Source organism: Cariama cristata, unplaced genomic scaffold, assembly GCF_000690535.1.
Source record: "Cariama cristata isolate BGI_N322 unplaced genomic scaffold, ASM69053v1 scaffold1332, whole genome shotgun sequence".
Taxonomy (NCBI): Eukaryota; Metazoa; Chordata; class Aves; order Cariamiformes; family Cariamidae; genus Cariama; species Cariama cristata.
This window is the reverse complement of record NW_009605281.1, coordinates 6,217-27,511: the sequence shown is the minus strand read 5'-3', so window position 1 is coordinate 27,511 and position 21,295 is coordinate 6,217. Positions and strand designations below refer to the sequence as shown.

At 35.5% G+C, this 21,295-nt stretch overlaps 1 protein-coding gene across 1 annotated transcript in view; it reads left to right on the top strand.

Moving 5' to 3' along the window:
• The window catches only part of MARCH6 (membrane-associated ring finger (C3HC4) 6, E3 ubiquitin protein ligase), a 37,279-nt gene extending 16,054 nt beyond the window's left edge, over positions 1-21,225 (top strand). The window contains exons 9-23 of the mRNA XM_009695873.1: positions 449-529; positions 1,757-1,825; positions 1,941-2,015; positions 2,225-2,359; positions 2,853-2,972; positions 5,147-5,247; positions 5,963-6,100; positions 8,177-8,378; positions 12,700-12,769; positions 13,921-14,117; positions 15,505-15,639; positions 17,374-17,463; positions 18,930-19,062; positions 20,013-20,148; positions 20,514-21,225. Of these exons, the coding sequence (XP_009694175.1) occupies positions 449-529; positions 1,757-1,825; positions 1,941-2,015; positions 2,225-2,359; positions 2,853-2,972; positions 5,147-5,247; positions 5,963-6,100; positions 8,177-8,378; positions 12,700-12,769; positions 13,921-14,117; positions 15,505-15,639; positions 17,374-17,463; positions 18,930-19,062; positions 20,013-20,148; positions 20,514-20,604 (1,773 nt within the window). The 3' untranslated portion in view covers positions 20,605-21,225. The remainder of the gene's footprint in view (positions 1-448; positions 530-1,756; positions 1,826-1,940; positions 2,016-2,224; positions 2,360-2,852; positions 2,973-5,146; positions 5,248-5,962; positions 6,101-8,176; positions 8,379-12,699; positions 12,770-13,920; positions 14,118-15,504; positions 15,640-17,373; positions 17,464-18,929; positions 19,063-20,012; positions 20,149-20,513) is intronic.
• The last annotated feature ends 70 nt before the right edge of the window (positions 21,226-21,295 follow it).

Sequence of the window (21,295 nt, the reverse complement as noted above, 5' to 3'; positions counted from 1 at the left end):
CCTCCATTATTCACATTTCAAGTGAGGTTTCCTCCTTTTACAAAAAAAATGCATACGTTTTTGTGTTTTGTTTTGTTTTTTTTAAACAGCCTCTTGTTCCTCATGTATATTTTTTATTTGTGTACTGAGTAATTTTCATAGTTGATGACAATAGGTAGTGAAAGCTAGGAGGTAGTGAGGTAGTGTAAGGTGACACTTTTTGTTTCATATATAGAGGTCATTTCATGTTTGAAGAAAGTACTTGTTAGACTTTTCCAGTAAATGTAAACATTTTCTACTCTTGTTGGAGATACCAAAAAAGTATTAGATTATTAAAATATGTAAAAACTAAAGAAACTTGTTATTCTTCTTGAAGATTTGAGATTTGGAATTTATCTGAATTACATAAAAAGGAGATCTAATCTTTTAGGAGACTGATAAACTTTCCCTTTTTTTCCCTCCCCTCCAGGTGCAAGCATCTCACTTTGAAGGCCTAATTACAACTATAGTTGGATATGTTCTGCTAGCAGTGACCCTAATTGTTTGTCATGTATCCTTTTGTCAGTAGCTACCTGGTTCAGATTTTACATCTAAATCATTTTTCTGGCTATGTTTTGAGGCGGGACAGACATGATGCAGATGCAATTTATTTACCATTTCCTCTACTCTTTTGGTGAAATGAGAAGAAAGCGTCTCTCCTCTTCTCTTGGGACATTTAAAAGTTGTCAGAGTGACTGCATTCTTCAGAACACTTGCACATGTTGAACAACAAAAAGCATAGGCTTTTATGCTTGCTTGAAGGCCTGCAACTAAATTTTGAAGGTCTGTCTGAGAAGATGAGTGTAGAACCATAGTTTTTTCCTCAGTATTTCCTTACACTATTGCTGTGGGCTACTTAGTTGCAGCAGAAAGAGAAATGGGATTATGAAAATACGTCGGGTACAATGGGAAATTTATTCACATCTCTCTGATTCTGCCAGATCTTTAAAGTGCGGATTGTTTTAGTTTCTCTTTTATGTCTCTGAACCACTGAGTTTGCAGCAAGAATTTATTTCAGGTGATAGCCATCGTTAGTATAGAGAAAATTAAGTAACAATGGAGTCCTGAAAGCTAGAAGGATTTGGTCACAAGTAAAAAGTCTGCATTCTAGCTGCATGTTTTTAAAGGGACTACACCAACTTCAATTTGAAAGAATCATCATTTGTTAGTAGTTTTCAGTTCAAGAGTACACAAAACTAAAATCAACTTTAGACCGCACTGTACCAATGTGCAGTGCAAAAGTGGTAAAACAGTTCATTGGCATGTCTCTGTTTTGCCTCCTAAAAGAGAACAAAACAAACCCCCAAAATGTAATATGCATCCAGCTTTTCTTTGAAAAGGTGAGAATTTATTTCAGACTGCATGAAAAGAAAAGCTACCATTTAAGGTAGGCCTTCAGTTTTGAAACTTGCTTAGTCATGGCAGATATTTTCAAAGGCAACTGTTTATTTCTTGAGAAAACTTTTGGATGCTTCATTTAAGAAGGGTGGTAGTATTATTTATTTACTTATTCATTTATTTTAGATGTGTGTTTGAGGGGGTTATGCAGCACATCAGATTGTGACTTCCAGAGTCACAGGCAATATTGAAAATAGAACCCTGATAAAATACATACTTTATTTCACTTTTGTCTTATAAAATTTCCTATTGCTGAAAGCCACATAATACAGTGTTTCATATTAACCAAATTATGTTATAAAGTATTTTTCAGTATTACTTTCTTGACAAAACTATTCAGGGTTTGGCAGCACTTGTTAAGTTCCAGCGATCACGTCGTTTATTAGGTGTTTGCTATATTGTTGTCAAGGTAATCCTATTTTTCTGTGTGTAGCAAAAAACCCTCTCAATTTAAGCTTACATTATAATTTTCTTAGCAATTTCTGTTAAACTAGTGAGATGTTCTTTTCTCTATTTTCCTAAAGGTTTCCTTGTTAGTAGTGGTTGAAATTGGTGTATTTCCTCTCATCTGTGGCTGGTGGCTGGATATATGCTCTTTGGTAAGAATGGAAATAAATGGGATAAAATCTTTTGTAACGGTGTTTGTATTTAAAGGAAAAAAGTTCTGATGAGAAGAGAGCTGTTGATATGAGTTTGACAGCACTCTTCTGTTTTTGGCTAGTAGTATATATGAACTAGGGTAAACAAAATTAATACCTGTGGAAGTTTGCCAAACTTTATTCATATTTGGTTACTACTTTCCTTCTAGGAGATGTTTGATGCCACTTTGAAAGACAGAGAATTGAGCTTTCAGTCTGCCCCAGGTACCACAATGTTCCTGCATTGGTTGGTTGGAATGGTTTATGTCTTTTATTTTGCATCCTTCATTCTTTTACTGAGAGAGGTAAGTCTGTAATGAAGAGATTGGTTCGTAACATAGAGAAGCTTGCATGTTGAACTGTTAGTTAGGTCTTTTGTGTATGGGTATTGCTGCTACCATGGTTTATTCATGTATATTGGATTTCAGCCTTATGTAAAAAGGGCCACACTGGTACTTACTGCAGTGAAAAATGATGATTTACAGTGTATCTTAAAGATCTTTGGTTTAGAAAGAGTCCTTTAAACATGGGTATTGACTTCAAATTAATCGAAATAAATTTCAGTTGTTTAAGGTTGATTAATACTTGAAAATTAAGCTTGTAACTGTTATTGCTTCTCTACTTATCTATGATATTGCTTCTTTTGTTCTATTTCTGTACCATTTTGTTGAGCCTTGTTCAACAAATACCCCTATTATGTTTAAAAATTACTTGCTGCAGCAATGTTATCCAAAATGAAAACCAAAGAATACAAAGATAATTTTCTCTTCATATATTGTTTTCTATTTCCTGCTTCAGGTATTGAGACCTGGTGTCTTATGGTTTCTCAGGAATTTGAATGATCCAGACTTTAATCCTGTACAGGAAATGATTCACTTGCCCATTTATAGACATCTCAGGAGGTTTATCTTATCAGTGGTAAGGATTTTTCTCAAAAATTTCTTTATTTGGAAAGAAAATTTCATATGTCAGCTCCCATATATGCTACTGTATATTTAAGGAAAAATATTTTCACCATGAAGGTAATTAGATACGGGAACAGGTTTACAACAGAATCTACGTCTTTTGAGATATTCAAAACTCAACTGGATAAGGTTCTGAGCAACCTGATGTAACTGGGCCTGCTCAGAGCAGGGGGTTGGGGTAGTTTACTTCCAGAGGTCCCTTCCAAAACAAATTTTTCTGTGATGTCTTCTCCTTATGCAAAATCACAGGAAACATTTGTGTATTCGGACAGCAAGTGTTTATTATCATGGATATTGTAAATCATGTAACTCATGATGCTCTTAGTTATTGCAGTAAACATTGTGCGTCCAATTCGGCTAAAGTAGAGCAGCAGGGGTAGAGTAACTTTCTAGTTAAGTTTTGGATTGGATTATGCTGATCTGGCCAGTGGTATCTGTTTCCAGATTATCATTGTATGGTACTTAAAACAATGAAAGTTTTTTTTCCTTTTGCTTGTTTGTCTGAAATTTGCCTAGCATGCAGTAAGGGAAAGGCCTCGGGCTGTCTTTGACATAAATGTCACATCAACTGTGAAAACTGATATACTAGAAACATTACTATTTGACATGCTGTATTAATGCACCTATGAGCTTTGAGTAGTGGAAGCTTGTAGAGAGATCTTGGTTCTATTAGAGCACCCTTCAGTACATGAGAGGACCTGACCTGTCCACTTCTTGGAGTATTTTCTCCTTAGGTAATCATAATGCTTTAGCTGCCTGAAAGTTTGTGTCACTGCTTATATTTGGGCCACCTGCTAAGATCTGCTTTTTACTAAAGGTCTTAGAGATATGTTCTCAGGCTGTATTGGAACTGGCAGTTAATGGAACTTCACCTTTTGATTTACTTGGCTAATAAATTCAGAACTCTTACCAGCCTCTTGTTAGAATATGGGACCCAGAACGGCAACCATTTACAGCTTACCATTTCAAAAAACAAGTCACGCCTTTCAAGTTATGTTTCTTTCTCAGTATTTTTAGGAAATTTCTTCTGTAGAACATAAACTATTAATTTTCAAGAAGAATGGGATTTGATTTTTCTTTTTTTATGTAGTTAAACATACAATTTTTTTGCTATTTTAGTCTCTAGTGGTGCATTTATATGAAGTGTAAGAATATGTTTAAAATGTACTTGATTTTTAATCTGGAAACAGGATTTATAAAAGTGCATGGTCTCCATGCACCTGATCTCCCCTACTAAATTTTTATCTTTCAGCCAATTTAAAATGTGAGGAAATAGAAGCCTCAAAAGATCTTTCAGTTTCTACAAGTTGCTTGAAAACTCAGCCACTAAGAAAAGAGACGAACCCAAAAGTGGTAATCCTGGTGTTGGGGAAAAGGGGAAGAGAGTAGAACTGTCTGACGTTATTCTGTCAGCTGGCCAGTCACTACTTATTCAGCCGCAGTCCTGTTTGGCGAGCGTATCGTAGCATACTGGTCTGCCTCGGATGGAGTTCATTTTCTTCATAGTGGCTCATGTGCTTCTGGGCTTTGGATTAGCAGATGAAACAGTGTTCTGTTTCAGCTATGGCTGAACAGTACTTGCACAGCATCAACGCTTTTCCTCTTTCCTGCTCTGCCCTGTTCCCTCACCCCTCCAGTGAATAAGCTGGGGGTTGGGAGGGGGTATACCTGGGACAGCTGACCCAAACTGACTAAGGTGGTATTCCATACCATATGACATCATGCTCAGCAGTAAAACTGTGGGAAGGGAGGAGGAAGGGGGGATGTTCATGATTATGGCATTTGTCTTCCTAAGCCACTGTTAACATGTGCAGAGGCCCTGCTTTCCAGGAAGTCGCTCATCATCATGGGAAGTAGTGACCGAATTCCTCTTTTTGTTTTGCTTGCATTCACAGGTTTTGCTTTCTCTATTAAACTGTCATTATCTCAATCCACAACTCTTCTTGCCTTCCTTCTGTTTTCTCCCCATTCAGCCAGAGAGGGGAATGAGCGAGCAGCTGGGTAGATATTTGGCTGTTAGCCAGGGCTAACCCACCGCACACAGGAAACATGTCAGAGAGATGGATGGGAAACTAGGTTTGGTTGTTTCTGCTATTCAGACTAACTTGTTTAACTTCTTTGTTGCAGATTGTCTTTGGATCAATTGTACTGCTCATGCTCTGGCTTCCTATACGCATTATTAAGTATCTCCTGCCTAACTTTCTTCCATATAATGTTATGCTCTACAGGTAAGTATTTATTTTTTTAAAAAGATGTTTTTTCAGTCTCTCTATAACTAGAAAAAAAGTGTATTTGTACTCAAAGAGTACAAATGTGACATTGTTCAGTACGTTATTTTGTTTGTTTGCAATTAACCGAAACTTCATTGTCCTAGAAAAGTCAAAAGTTAAAGGACGGGGATACATCCTATAACTTGTCAAATAAAAACCTACTAAGAAAAATAAAAGGCATTTTGTATTACTTCCATAATGATAACTATTTAGTTTTTATATGCCCTCAAAACACTTTCCCCTTCAACTTTTTGATAGTGAAGTTGCTGCCATATTGGTTTTTCACATTAATTCCTGATTATAATTCCTTCAAGAATAAAAGAATATCTGTAACTGCATTTCTTTCTGATGATAGCAGTATCTTTCTGTTTCCAAATAATTGAAACAGCAATGATAGAAGCAAATAGAAGAGCAAATCATATTCTCTGATATAATCTTTCTCAACAGTTTTTCTTAAATTCCTTGTGTGCCTAAGTGCCTAAACACTCATGAACACTTAACCTGTGCTCAGAGTACTATATAAGGAAAAATGTCTGCAAAAACCTACAAATTGTTCCTGTTGGCATCCAATATATTTTTTTTTTATTGTGGTGCTGTTTATATGATTCAGTGTAAAGGATTACTATCAGAGTGTTCCTTATGTTTGACTTCCTGCTCTTCCTGTTGTTTCTAGTGATGCTCCAGTAAGTGAACTTTCCCTAGAGCTCCTTTTGCTTCAGGTGGTGCTTCCAGCTTTGCTAGAACAAGGACATACTAGACAGTGGTTGAAAGGTCTTGTACGAGCATGGACTGTAACTGCTGGCTACTTGCTGTAAGTACAGATAGCCCAAATCAACTACAAGCTTTGTTTCCAGCTTAGCCTTTTAACATGAAACCAGCATGCTTTCAAGAGAGTTATCCCAACAAGTAGCTTTAATAGCTCTTTTACAGATAAATACATGATGAAAACATTCTATACTGACTAAGCAGTAGTTGTACTTCTGGTACAGTACCTACTTCTGGTCTAGTCTTTGAGAAGTAATTCTTTTGGTGCACTATTACAGCATTTGCTTAGTAAAAAATCTATAAAAGTGTGACTAACAGCTTGTTAATTTCATATTATATGGAAATATTGAAGAGGTGTCAGCAGAGCATTTCCATGAATCATCTAAGTAAAACTCATATGCACATCTTGCATTTCTAAATATAAAAAAGAAAAAAAAAAAGGAAACATTATTTAGAACATTAAGCTGAAGAAGTGAATACATTTAAACAGGGGATTTTAAAGTTAAAAGTTCAGTCTTTAAAGAAGGCTAAAACTGTATCTTTGTCAGCTAAAGTAAATGATTATACAAAGTGAGGTTCTTTAATTTAGACTACCAGGCAGAGTTCTAGCACTTGAAATTATTTTTTAGTTCATATGTTGTTTGCCAAATTAGTCAAGAAAAAATTAAGGTTGATTTTGTTTCTATAAAGTTTTAAATTTAACTTCAAAATATATTGGCATTCTCCCACCATTTCTTGCTCATCGTGAGTTGTGCCAATGCAGCACTATTAGAATGAAGATTTATTCTTTGCTAAGTTGTGTCTGAGGCTCTCAGAAAATGAATGAAAGACTTGTTTCTTCCCCTGCAATCCAAAATATTTATTTTAGCTTCTTATTAAGGAAACTCTCTCCACCTCTGTACTTTAGTTTCCATTCTGGAAAGCTATTTTTTTAATTAATTTATCCATGTTTTGATAGTGTTTAAGTATGATGCAAGAAGAGAATTTTGGAGATGACAATAGACATGGCTTTGTTTTCTCCACTAGACATGGCTTTTTCTCCACTGTTGCAGCTGTTAAGAACAGTTGTGAAATATCTCTTCAGCAATTTTAGTTGAGCAAAGATGAAAATATTTTCCTCTGCTTTTCTTAAAAAGCAAACTGCTGTGAAAATCATAGAATCATAGAATCATTATGGTTGGAAGAGACCTCAAAGATCATCAAGTCCAACCTTATACCTGATGCCACCATGCCCACTAAACCCACTAAACCATGTCTTGAAGCGCCACATCTAAACGTTTTTTGAACACCTCCAGGGATGGTGACTCCATCACCTCCCTGGGGAGCCCATTCCAATGCTTAAGGACTCTAACAGTGAAGAAGTTCTTTCTAATGTTTTCATTCAGTTCTTTCTAAATGTTTTCATTGTCTGCCAATAGAATATCTGCATGCATCTTACTGCTAATAAAAAGTCTGCTAAAGCTGAGGAAAATTAACTTCTAAATGTTCATAAGGGTTTTGTGGTTTTTTTTTTTTAATCAGGCTCAAATATCTATTTGCTAATGATATATGCAGGAAATATCAACAGAATACTTCTTAATGTAGATTGACTCTTTCTAGGACTGATGTTCTTAGAAAGTTATGAACAGGTTTTGAGCAATTTAGAATCTTGAAAGACTCTGCCTGACTCTTCTTTTGAAAACGTGTCTATAGCAATACCGTACTGTCCTTGCACAGTTTAGGTTTGAAGGCAATTGTTTCCAATAGAGCTTCATAGCTGTAAAATAAAATCTGGCAGTTGAGCTGCCTGCTTACATGAACTGAAATATTGATGCAATTTTCCTTTTATATGCAGAACAACTTTAATAGCAGATGTTGTTTTTAAAGCAGTCAAACAGATAAGTGATCTTTATTTGTGGCTGTATTCCCACTGTTCTAATCTGCATCCACATTAGCATTTTTCTTCTGAATTCTGTGTTTAGGATGACACTGAGTACATTATCAGAAAATGTTTTTCTTTATCAAGATTCTGCCAGTACTCCTGTATAAGTTTTGTACTTGTATGCGTTCTGAGTAGGCCTGTTTTTCTGCAAGATTCTTATTGATATCAAACGGAACAAAACTGAAATTCTGATTGTTACAGGGATCTCCATTCTTACCTACTTGGTGACCAGGAAGACAATGAAAACAATGCAAACCAGCAGCCTAACAACCAGCATGCTCGCAATAATAATGCCATTCCAGTCGTGGGAGAAGGTCTTCACGCAGCCCATCAAGCCATACTTCAGCAAGGAGGACCTGTGGGTTTCCAGCCTTATCGTAGGCCTTTAAAATTCCCGCTCAGGGTAGGTATATCTAACGCAATAAGAGAAAAGGGAACGGCATTTGAAAAATGGATATAACTTTTTTTTGTAAGAAAGATTTGGCCCACATGTTGTCAGAAGTCAATCGGTTGGTCATGTTGTTTTGTACAGTTTGCATCCTTCTAAAAAGTAGACTCACAGTTATTCTCACATACAGCTTTTTTCAGCCTGTAACTTAAGACCCTCAATTACCATTTTATTTATGGATCCCATGCATGTTGTGTATTATCTATTAGTTCATGTCTTATTTTTCTAGTGGTTAGTAATGGAGAGAAATACAATAACCCCCCAGCAAACAGGTAGTTCAGGAGTGTCTGTAACAAGGCATGGCTTTCAAGAGGGCATACTTCAGTCTTGTAGCTGAAGTGTATTTTAAACTACTTTGCTTTATTAAGAAATTAAATGAGAACTTCTGTTGCATCTATATTAAACATAGAAAGGTGTTAAAATACTTGAAAGTTCTAAATCCCTACAGTTAGAAAGGAAATGTTGTTGGCAAATACTTAAATTTCTAGAATAATATATAGGTCAAACTAGATAATTGTTTTGTTGTTACAGGAACTCTGATTTAATCAAATGTAAACTTAAACACAGCTCATTTACCATGATTGCAGGTATAGCTCAAGAATGGAAGTAACGGCTAAAGTTAGAACAGTGTAGTACTGTGTCTGAAGTTTCCTTAAAATGCTGAATCTACCAGACTTCCCATAACAAAGTATAAAATAAAGCTTTTTTTTTTTTCTTTCCTATAAATCTCAACATAGTAGAACTGAAGGCAAATTTGAAAGTGTTTTAGGATTTCACAACTGTTGAGCTTCTGGGTGTTTGAAGCTGGGGCTTTTTGATGGGGCCGTAATTCCCTCCATTGCTGTTTTTACTGTCTAAAATGGCTCTCCACAGGAATGCATGAGCTCACAACACTGTTGTAGAGGAAAGTAACTCCGGGATGAAAAGGCTAGGGAAGCAGAATCAATTTGCCCCTCTTATCATAGCAGCTGCTGCTACTTCAGCTTAGTCGTAACAGGAAGTCAAAGCATGCTCTGGCTGACACCAATTTAATCTAGCATAAATATGTACTTACTGCTGAAAGGGGTGGTGCCGGTCTTCTTTCCATGGCAATTGCTCCTTTCTTCCCTTCTTAGCATGAATACCTGTGCTAGAACATACACACAATGAGCTGGAACAGGAAACTGGTCCAGCTGAAAACGGAGGTAATATGCAGAAGGCATTAGTTAGACATGTCTGAAAGTTCACGTAAGACTTTACAGTGTTATTTTTAAAGAAAATATGATACTAGTGATATATTCATGTAGACTGAATGACGTTCATATGAAGTTGCTGGGTTGACAGACAGGTTAATTGAAATTAGTTTCTGATTGGCTGCTAAGGAGGTAATTAAAGTGGATTCTCACTGTGACCTGGCAATATGTAACAACTGTAATGTGGACATGCTGCTTTCAAGGGGTGTGTTAACCTAGGGACTCATTAAATCCTTTCTAGAGCTACCTTTGCATGGGTTATTTTATTTTTGTGGATACCTCTGCATAAGGACATGTGGTGACATGTGGTTAAATCATCTCCCCCTCCCAAACCATTGCATAGTAGAAACTTTCAGAATTTTGAGGTGCTGATCTTGAACTGGTGATAATAACTAAGCGGTTTCAGATTCAGCTGTCAAAGACTCTCTTTTTTTCTGGTCTACTTACCTTCATCTAGACATTTTAAGTTATTCTTTGGAGACTTCTACAGAATGTACAAATAAAAAGAAAATCTGATTTAACTGAATTGCTTTTCATTGTTTTCATCAAGAGATATGACAAGCACTTGCAGAATCTCAAACACATGGTAGCTCACTGATACAATTCTATATCCCTGGTTCTACTTGTTTGAAATATTTAAATAATGAATCACTCAGGATCACTGTAGGTGCTTCAGTTGTGAATTTTGGTATATTGACCTTGGTTCTACTTGGGTAAGTTCATCTTATGAAAAATGTGTCTCCCACAGAGATTTCCACTATGGAACAATACTGTATTTTAATTACTTTCTCAATTGGGTTTTTAAGCATTTGAGAAGAAAACAAAACAGTGTAAACATCTGATCTTTTCTATGCTTTCATTAATTTTTTCCATTTTAACCAAGTCGTAAGAACCTAGAAGAAGGTGGTTTATATTCAGTTTTAATTATATATGAATATTTTCCACCAGAACTCACTCATCACATCCATATGGATTGACCAAGCAATAACAACTGATCCTTCATGTTATTTCAGTTACAAATAAGCATGTAAAACTATGGGTTTGATTTTTTTTAATTTAATTAAGTACATACTGTTAATCTGAAACAAAAAGATTAATTTTATAAAAAATTATTCTACATAAAAGCCTATCATCAGTTTTATCAGGCAACCTAGATAATTCATCTAACTCATTCTTTTTTTTTAAGCAAACATTCTGTTGCAGGGATCTCCCAAAGCCTCTCCAGAGCAAATGCTGTTGTGTAGAATTTGTTGAATTTTCCTGCTACTGCCTTGTCTTCCTTTAGTCTTCCTTTCATAATCCCTAGTTGTCAGCAGAGCATGCAAACTCTCTGGCAACGTTTCTTCTGAGGATTTTTAGATTTTATTACTTTATTATTGGTACTTTTAAAAAAAAAAAAACTTATTTATAAAAATAAATTTATCATTACTTTTCATAGGCTTGGTATGTTATTTCTGAAATCCCTTTTGGCTTGTCCTACTGTAATTTTGAATTTCATTTACCAGAGTTCATCCATTTGCTGTTTTTCTTCCCCTGTGGATTTATTTACAACTTCTGGAAATATCTCCTTCTGGAAGCCAGTTTTATTTTCCTGTTTACCGTGACAACTTTGGGGAGACTTTTTTTTTTTAAGTCCTATGATTAGTAGTGTGAGTTTGTGCCAAACCTTCACTTCGGTATATATAAATGCATCTCCTGTGAGGATTTTTCCTTTTGACTACTATTTTAAATATTCTTTTAATACATATCCTCATTTTAGCTAGTTCGCTTTTTTGAAGTAGTAGTATTGTGGTGGATTTTGGAGAGAGGAGGGCTTTCCTTGTAAGATCTTTGAGTCTGAATATATTGCAGTCACTGTCAGTGCTTCTGTGATATGAGTGACTAGCTTCCCGTGCGATGTTTAGGTCCAAGTCAAGAGTTGCTCTTCCTCTTGTACCTTCTCTTGCTCGGTGATCCAAGAAGCAACTGTATATGACATTTAAAAGCTTCGTATCAGCTTCAGTCTATCACATGTTGTTTATTCCCACATGGACTGACTTTTCCCCAGCATTCCCTAAGTAACTTTTTACACAGTATTGGTCTCGAGCAAGTCACACCATGTGTTCCTCACCATTGAGAAGTTTTTTTGCCTGCAGCCTAGATGTCAACTACTCTGGTTTACTTCTTTCTGTCATTTGAGATCCCTAAACCTAAAGAGAGTATTCTGTGTGGAAAAGGGTATGTGGCTGTCACCTGGCAAGTAATCAGGTATTGTGGAATCATCCCTCTTCACTCAGGCTAATGTCTACAAAATCACAAGATTTTCCTTCCTTTAAGCAGTGCTGGAGATCCTAATGCAGAGATGAGACTGATCTACATTGCCCCAAAAGTCTCAACAGGGAAAATGTGTGTTACAGATTTAACTTTCTCTCTGTAGTCTGTTATGGTAAGGTGTTAGTTTTCCCATGGTAAACTTGCTTGTTGTGTGGCTTTGATGATTAGTGAAGCAGAACTTCATAGTGCATGGTGTTTGAGACATTCAGATATTTAAAGAAGTCAAGTACTTGAGAATTCTCTGATGTAAACCTGACTAAGGAGCCACCAGCTTTGCTGTCAGCTGCTGGTCACACAAACCTGAGGGCATCTGGAAGAACTTTCTCCAGCAACGTTTTCCTTATTATAAAAACCACTGTCCTGCTTATATGGCATACAGAGCTAGAAACCTTTCAGGGTTAATTGAGAGTCGTCGTGCTGGTCAGTGCAGAAATAAAGAGATTATTTTTTTAATGTAACATAGCAAAGAACTTCAGTCCATTTTGGATTCAAATGTTAATTTTTACTGTTGTGACAACTGATGCAAACTCTTAAAAGAACTGCACAACACGGTGGGTGTGCTGCATGTACTGTGGCTAGGTTTCTTAATGCTAATATACAGTGAAACATTAGTTAGTATTTAAACATTCTAGTTTAGCTGCCTTTCTAGGATGATATGTATTTTTATATGTTTTCTTGACTTTGGTTAAGTAACTTTCTTATAAACTATTTCTCTTTTTTTCCTCTTTCAGATATTTCTTTTGATTGTTTTCATGTGTATAACATTACTGATTGCTAGTCTTATCTGCCTTACCTTACCAGGTAAGTCTATTACTGTGAAACTGCAGTTAAAAACAACTTGGCATATTGCTGTGCTCAACAATGGCAGATGTTTTGAAACCATTGTTTAAAGTTAAAAGTGGAAAACATGGAAAATTATGTCTCATTTTTAATAGTGCATCATCAAATTTTAATAATCTAAAATCTAAATTATAGAGATAATACCCGTATTTAAATGACAGAGATTGCCATTTCCTTTGTTTTGCTGTAGAATAATTTTCTTTTAAGGACAGGACTCCAAGTGCTGAGACAATCTCTGTAGTAGTATTGAGAGAAAAAGAGAATTGAAACCTTGCACCTGCTTTACTGTTTAGAGAGGAAAATATATAGGTTGTTACCAGGTGTTTCCTCTACAGTGTCTTCTTTAATTAAATATTCTGAAGGTGTCATCATGACCGGTCAGTGGGCGACTTTGAAGTGATGAACATGCCACTTCCCAAACATGTATGAATAAGTACTTTAACAAAATAAAAAGCACTTTCTAGGGTTTTTAAAATAATTTGGACTAAATTAAGAGATGTAAACTCATTTGAATTTTATAACCTGGCTACTGTAGTACCATGACGCTAAAGTCAATAATATGTTGAGATCAGAGTTATGAATTTTATGATGGTTTTAATAGTAGTATAGAAAATAATTCCACTATAATACTAGTGAATAAAAACACTATTAAAAAATGAAACGTAGCAAGTGAGTCTCCCATTTTTGCCAGAGAGCTTCAGAAGCCCCATCAGTAAGTCTCAAAAAAGTATATGAGGCAGTGAAATAAACCAAACAGCTCGTAAGATTTAAGTTCAAACTTATGCACTAATCCATTATTGCCTTTGCAGTTCTGAAGATTAGTTTTTAGGCTCTAAATAGTGCAGTATTCAGTGCTTTGTTTTGCTGTAGTTCAGATCACTTTGGTGTAATGAAATTTTAGGGAAAATAAAAAATTCTACCTATGTATTTGGTATCACCTATGTAACTGTTTACATAGTGCTTCACACATTCATGCCTTATGGGTATAGTACCGAAATACTATTTTATGGTGAGTGCTATTTGTGCATTGATATTTAACAATAAATCTGATAAGTATTTTTTTAATAGGCATCCTTCCTTAATGCATCAAAGAGCATTACTCTATTTAACAGTGTTTGTGTTTTCAGTATTTGCTGGCCGATGGTTAATGTCATTTTGGACGGGGACTGCCAAAATCCATGAACTGTACACAGCTGCTTGTGGTCTTTATGTCTGTTGGCTAACTATCCGAGCAGTGACAGTGCTGGTTGCCTGGATGCCACAGGGCCGTAGAGTGATTTTTCAGAAAGTCAAAGAATGGTCTCTTATGGTGAGTCTTGAGAAATTTTTACTGAATTATCAAAAAAGTAGCTAATGAAAATTGTTTCATTTTTATTTGCAAGTTTTACTCTGTAATGTATACCATATTTTCCTTTTCAGACCATTCTGAAACTTTTGCAGCTTATATTCCCATTGCATAGGCTAACTGTATTTTTGGAAGCGATTTAGCACAATGTTAAGTAATCAGTGTAAATAAATTTGCATATATATCTTTATATATAAAGTGTATGTTTTTCTGTTTTCCTTTAAAAGTTAATATGTTGCATCATATTGTCCCGTATGTGATGTGTCCTCAAATACATTTACGTTTTCACATACACCTGGAAGCTTAACTATTACTCATTTAGCAACTTGACATTATCAAATAAAGAAAAAATAGTAAAGCTGATAGATAATGATGATGGTGTCTCTATAAAGTAGCTTGATGCATATTTTCAGAAAGATCTTTATGATTTGTCAGATCTTTGTGTTGTTCAAATTAATATTTTTAAAGAAAATATCCTTTTTTATTACCAGGATTCTCACCATGGCAACAAATTTATATCCCATCTTTTTATCTTGGCTTTGGTTTTGAGGATTTTTATAGTAGATTTCTTGCCTAAGTATAGCAATTTTAAACATTCATAGCATAAATGGTATCTTGTGATGGACATGCTTGTGTGCTTATTGGACTATTACAGACAGAAGAGCAGTGTAAGTGTGTATTTTGTGTTACCACATTTCCCAAATATCTCATCTATCACTTTCATTTAGGAAATTTTAAGTTTGTTTAAGACAATTCAGAGCTAAAATGTAATGCTTTTTGTCCTTTGTCCCTTCTCCTGATCGTGTTGATTAAGTCAGGCTAGTTTTGTATCTGATTTTTGGATGATGCATGTAAATTAAGAGAATTCTAGAATAAAGAAGGATTCAAGCATGGTGCTCTGAGTCTTTCATTTTTAGGTTAGAAATATTCCATAATGAGTGAATTTTTAAGATTTGGTTTTCACTGGAGAAAAGTCAGCAGTTTTGGAAAGATTATTCTCTAATATTCCAACGTACAAGAATACTCAATATGATGAAGTGCCATTGGGTAGTATTCCCTGCTGATAATAGTCAAAGGTGATTTTATGGTTTAAATCTATATGGACACCAGTAGGTACAGTCATGCCTTTTTCTGGAGGAGGCATGGAATAGGACCCAGTCTTGAAAACTTGCATTGCAAAACTCTGTATGTAATAAAAATTATTTCTAGGGGTGTATATGTATGAATTAAAGGTCTGTGTATTTTTTTTTTCTCCAGCTTTATCTGTTTGTATAATTTAAGATACATTTTGAAGTTTAAACAAAAAGAATCCTCTGATAAACATATTAATTAGCTATCTTGGGTTTTTTAGATAATGAAGACATTAATAGTGGCTATACTGCTAGCTGGTGTGGTTCCACTTTTGCTCGGTCTTCTGTTTGAACTGGTCATCGTTGCACCTTTGAGAGTTCCTTTGGATCAAACACCTCTCTTCTATCCTTGGCAGGTCAGTTCCTCCCGTTCTTCTTCTGCTGTTGATATACATCTTTACTTATAAGTAAGGAGTATGGGAGTTCATGTTTCATGCTGATTTGGTGCTTCAGAGCGTTTTCCATAAGTATGTTTCTATGTGGCAGAGAAAACACAGTCAGTCTGGATGTGAGGATTATTTAAACCAAAAAGATATGCTTAGGAATTCTAAGTATGAAAAGCTGAATTCTGTGGGATGACATCAGAGGATCTTTGCATTTCAGTGATAAGATAAACACTTTTTTTTTTTGTAACATAATTGTAAAGTTATGTACAGAAGTTAGTATAGTTGTATGTACGTATGCACAGACGTACATACTCTGTCTGACCTTTCTGGAAAGCTTTCTGCCTGCAGTTATGCAGCAAGAGGTTCAGCTGATCTTTTTTTCCATACAAGGTTTTAATTCAGCAGTGATACACACTATGAATGGAATTTTGCTATGCTTTAGGATCATTCTGGTTTTAAGTTGAGATGTCAAATCATTAGTACAAGATTTTGAGGTAGTAGTGGTTTGTTTTTCTTCAGTCAAGTCTCACAGGTTAATGGAGTGCAAACTTTTTTCTTGCAAGTTGGTGGAAGAAATGAAGGTACAGTGGATTGAGTGACAAATGCTTGCATCACCTAGGCTGAATTATGAAAGAACTTGTAACTCAAAGAAACCCTAACTGAGGGAACCCTAACTCAAAAGATCTAGAATGCATATTACTAAATAACAAGAAAATGTGCAGGGATGGTGGTTTTGTAAGCTGCCCACAAACAAGCTTTCATTTACTTTCAGTATCCAAATGTATGAAAGCAATAATACAAAGAAGAATTTGACTGCTTTAATTTAAATATTCCATTATTTTATAATACAAGTATACTTCGGAGGTGTCTGTTTAAGTGAATGACTAATAAGTCAGGACATCATATGATTGCAGTGGTAGATGATCATGGTTTCCAAACAGTTTTGGAAAGAATTTGTAATGCCAGAGACTCTAAAAATTCTTAATTTTTGCACGTTAGTTCTTTAAAAGTTTGGAATTAAATATACTGAGAGATTTTATTTTCATGTGGCAGAGCTTCCTCAAAATATTGAATTAGATGGATTTGAGACTTGTTCTGAATTAGCAAGGAGCTATTGAAATTGAGAATAATTTCCATTTTTCACAAAAGATAATAGAGTTATACAAAAGTTACATGCTTGAGCAAAAACAAAGCAATTCTTTTGTGAAGAGTATTGCCTTGCTTTGTTTAGCTTTGCTCACGAGTTACAGTTTTTTGAACAATTAAAATTTAAAATAAGAGAAAAACCTTGTTTCCTGACTTGTATGAGCACCTTTGTATCTTGTATCTCTTCTTTTTCAAAGGAATCAAAATAACTTATTTCTAGGTAAATGTTACCAGTATGAATTAGTTTGCACCAGAATGTTAGTCTGTTGCTTTAAGTAAGTGTAATGCTTTTATTTTGTATTTGCCTTTGGTTTAGTAGTAGTAGCTGATTTTCCTGGTTCCAGAGAGCTGAGTATTTTACAGATGTCAGCTAAGGTTGAGAGCATCCTCTTTCTTAGGAGTTTGCAGAAGATGTCACCTCTTAAACAATGTCCCGTGTAAATAGAAAAGTAATCATCTTTTCACTTATAAGTAATATTAACAAGTTGCTCTAAAAGCTTTTGGTTGTCAAACTATTTAAAATATGTTAATGCTAACAGTTCATTTTTACAAAATTAGGACTGGGCTCTTGGAGTTCTGCATGCCAAAATAATTGCTGCCATAACACTGATGGGTCCCCAGTGGTGGCTGAAAACTGTTATTGAACAGGTATGAAAAAATTGTCCATGTGAATAATCTGTATAATACATTTTGAATCCTTTTTGAATGTATGAGTCAGAAAACAGAGTTACTGTTGTATCACTGGAGTAATTTGAGTAATTGAATAAAACTCAACTAGTCCTGTAGATTCTTTTTGAATTGTATAGCCTAATCCATTAAGGTACACTTAACAATAAAACAAAAATAAACCTCAGAAATCTGAAATCAAGAAAATGCTGCATAGACGTATGTGCAATTTTATCAGGTTTGTATTAAAGTGAGAAACATCATTATTTCTTCAGGTGAATTCACATGTGTCCAAATACTGGACATTATTTATGTCCACCATGCAAGAACAGAGAATTTCTGCCTTCTCCAGAGCTGTGGAGATAACCTCATTCATAGATGAGTGCACATGAAAGACACCATTTCCATTACCCTTTGATTATTAAGCAAGACAGAACTGTTCCTGTGAGCAGTTCTGAGTCACATGGCCTGTTGCTTTCTTTGGCAGAAGTATATTTTTCTTGATTATAACCTATTAAGTTCTGTGCTTGTCATCTCGATGAAGCATCTCAATTGTTTGTCAGGAAGTAACTTTTCAGCCCTGCACTATAGGTGCTGGCTATGGTGCATGTCCTGACCTCTGTATAAAAGGTGCCTCTCTTGATTAAGTCTAGCACACAGTCCAGTTATTAAACCATTTCCTGATCACTTTAGGTGTCACACTGGAGAAATGCAGCCTTAGTTCTGGGAGTACGTTTTGCTGTGTATCATGGCTATTCCTTCCATTTTGAATGCTCTCCCTGGGCCCATTTGTTATACACACACTCTCGTGAGCAATCGTTAGAAATGGTTACATCCAGCCTGTGGGACAGAGGCCGTCGTCTAGCTGCATGTGGTAGCAACTTGAAACCAGTCTTTTCCCGTGATTAGTCTAGGCATGTTGAGACCTTAGCTCCTGGTAGCAGCTGCAGAAACTTAAGAGTTGTGGAGGCCCTTTCTTCAGGCACAGACTCCACATGCAGAGGCTCTGGTCTGCCCAACCAAGTACAAAATAAGATGCTATTTTCTGCCTGTGTTACCAAATTTAATAATTTGCTCTATTAGCATAAACAGAATCCTCTTTCAGCAAGTTGAGAGCACAAAGCAATCCCAGGTCACCCAAAAAACCACCATTCACAGCTCTGTTTAATGATCTCTCAGCTGGTCTCTTGCACTCCTGCAACCAGATCACAACACTGTTCCAGATTAAGTTGCTCTCCTGGGCACTATTTAATGATTTCCTGGAACCCTCATGATGTAGATTGGCAGAGTTTTTCCTTCTTCGACTGTGACCATCACGGTTTTCTTCAAAGTGGGGACACCTGTTTCCTCTCCTAAGGAAAATTATGTAAAACCTTGTCATTATTACTGTAAGCGCAAAGCATGGCTTTCTTGATTGATCCATTCTTCTTCTGACTTGTTCTTCTTAGGTATATGCAAATGGGATTCGTAACATTGATTTACACTTCATAATCCGTAAACTGGCAGCACCCGTAATCTCTGTTCTGTTACTTTCCCTGTGTGTACCGTACATCATAGCTTCTGGTGTTGTACCTTTATTAGGTATGTATACGTTCAGAATACCTGTTTATCATCCGATGGTTTACAGCAGTGTCAAAAAAAACAAAACAAAACACCACAATACCCACAGTATTCTATTCTGCCAGCAAATGTAAATGCTTAAGGATTGCTGTGTCATCTTAAAAGTCTGGGAATTTTTGACAAATGCAATACATTATTCTGACTGGCTTTGTAATAAATTAAGTGCAGAATACATCAAGAGTATGGGACTGCATATCTTAACAGCAGAAATATAGGTATCTAGCTAGTTTGGGAAAGGGATGATTAATTCATGTCATCTTTGGACAATCAACCTTTAATTTTAGTCTCTCTTTAAGAGCAAGACTGAGCTGAGGACATCCTTTCTGACTTGTCACATTCTAAAGGAAGCTTAGAATAGGTGAAAATACTGGTTTTGTTTTGAGACTTTCATTCAGTATTGAAATGAAATGTAAATTGTAAATATAGTTGGCCTTTTTTTTTCAGACTTTACTATTTCCTCATAATTGAGGGAAATAATTTTATTAGAAGGAGGGTAGATTTGCTTTTTCATCAATAGTTGTATTTTGCTAGTTAGTCTTGATGTTAACAACATGTTCAAGAAGTCCCATTTTTATTCTTCAACCTCTCGTTTGAATGCAGACTTTTATAGTGTCAATTTTTTTCTGATACGAAGTTTATAGAAGTCAATAAGCAAGAAGAGCTGATAAGCCCTATTTTTTTTACTGTGGATTTTCACTGTGTTAATGGAAAACTTTCAGCTTTAATGCTTCTGATGAAAAAGAATAGCAGCTGTCATCTTGGATCTCCGAAATAAACAGATGTGTTACTGATTTCACAGCCCTTCTACTGAAGTTACAGTATAACAAAAAGTATAGAAACAGGTACAGAAGCAGAAATGCATGAGTTACTTTAGCAATGTTAGATTATGAGAGTTGTGGCTTATTTTGTAGGAGTTACCGCTGAAATGCAAAACCTAGTTCAGCGACGGATTTATCCTTTTCTGCTTATGGTGGTGGTTTTGATGGGAATTCTCTCCTTCCAAGTTCGCCAGTTCAAGCGCCTTTATGAACATATTAAAAATGACAAGTGAGTATATAGTTTGGGTTTTTTAATTTTTCCACTTTAAATTTTGATAACAACTTCAGATTGAATTTGGGTGTTGTAGATACTTAGGGCTAAAAGGCATTTGAAGAAGTTTTCTAGACAAATGACCCTCTGAGGCAGACCTAAACTGTTATTGGCAAATGTTTTATCTATAGTTCAGGTAGATAAACACAGGAATAGACTGTCTTTATAAATGGAAGACACTCCCCTATGCCTAACTTGAATGTGTTTTACCACAAATGAAGCTTTGAGAAAGATTGAGCTGCAGCAAAGCAGATAGAGTGGATTTGTGTTACAGAATTGTATTAACTTTTGTTAATTTCTCACTGTTTTTACTGTAATCCTAGGTACCTTGTTGGGCAACGACTTGTGAATTACGAACGAAAGTCTGGTAAACAAGGCACATCAACAACTCCACCTCAGTCTTCACAAGAATAGATGGTCATATTAAACATCTTGACCTTCCCTTTGCCTTTACATGTCCTTTTTTTCATAGACTTTTCTTCAGTCTTTGGATATCTCTCCCAATAATACTCTTGGCAGTATTTTGGCTTCTCTTACTAGCATCCAGATAGCAGTTAAGGCCCTGTTCCTTATCTGCATTTTCTGATGTTATCAATGCTGTCTGAGGTCTGTATATGTGTAAATAGAAGTATCCTGACACCCTAAAACCTTGGATTAAAAAGAATGTGCATTGTACATCTTTAAAAAAGTATATTAATTTATTAAATCTAGTTGTCACTTTATTTTGGACTGCTGTTCTGTTGACAATGTGCCACAAAGCAATAGCGCGAAGAGGCAGGATGTTTTTATAAAATTGGGAGCTTACTTTATGGTGTTCATAACAGTTCTTATTGTAGTAATATAGTATGATTTTTCATGAGTGGAAAGGCCACACAGAGAATATCAAAAGTAAATAACTGTCTTACAGTCAGCAATGAAGTGGCTGTGGTGAGAACATAATGAACTATGTATCTTGCTGTCAAGTCTTTTTTATTATTTTGTATAACACCAAAGCTGTTGTACATTTTTCTATTGCCTGATTGTTTTTCATGTGTCTGAGTTTGTAATATTGTACAGTTGCTGTTAAATCAAGAAAATATTTCCTCTTCTGAGAATTCAGATGTTG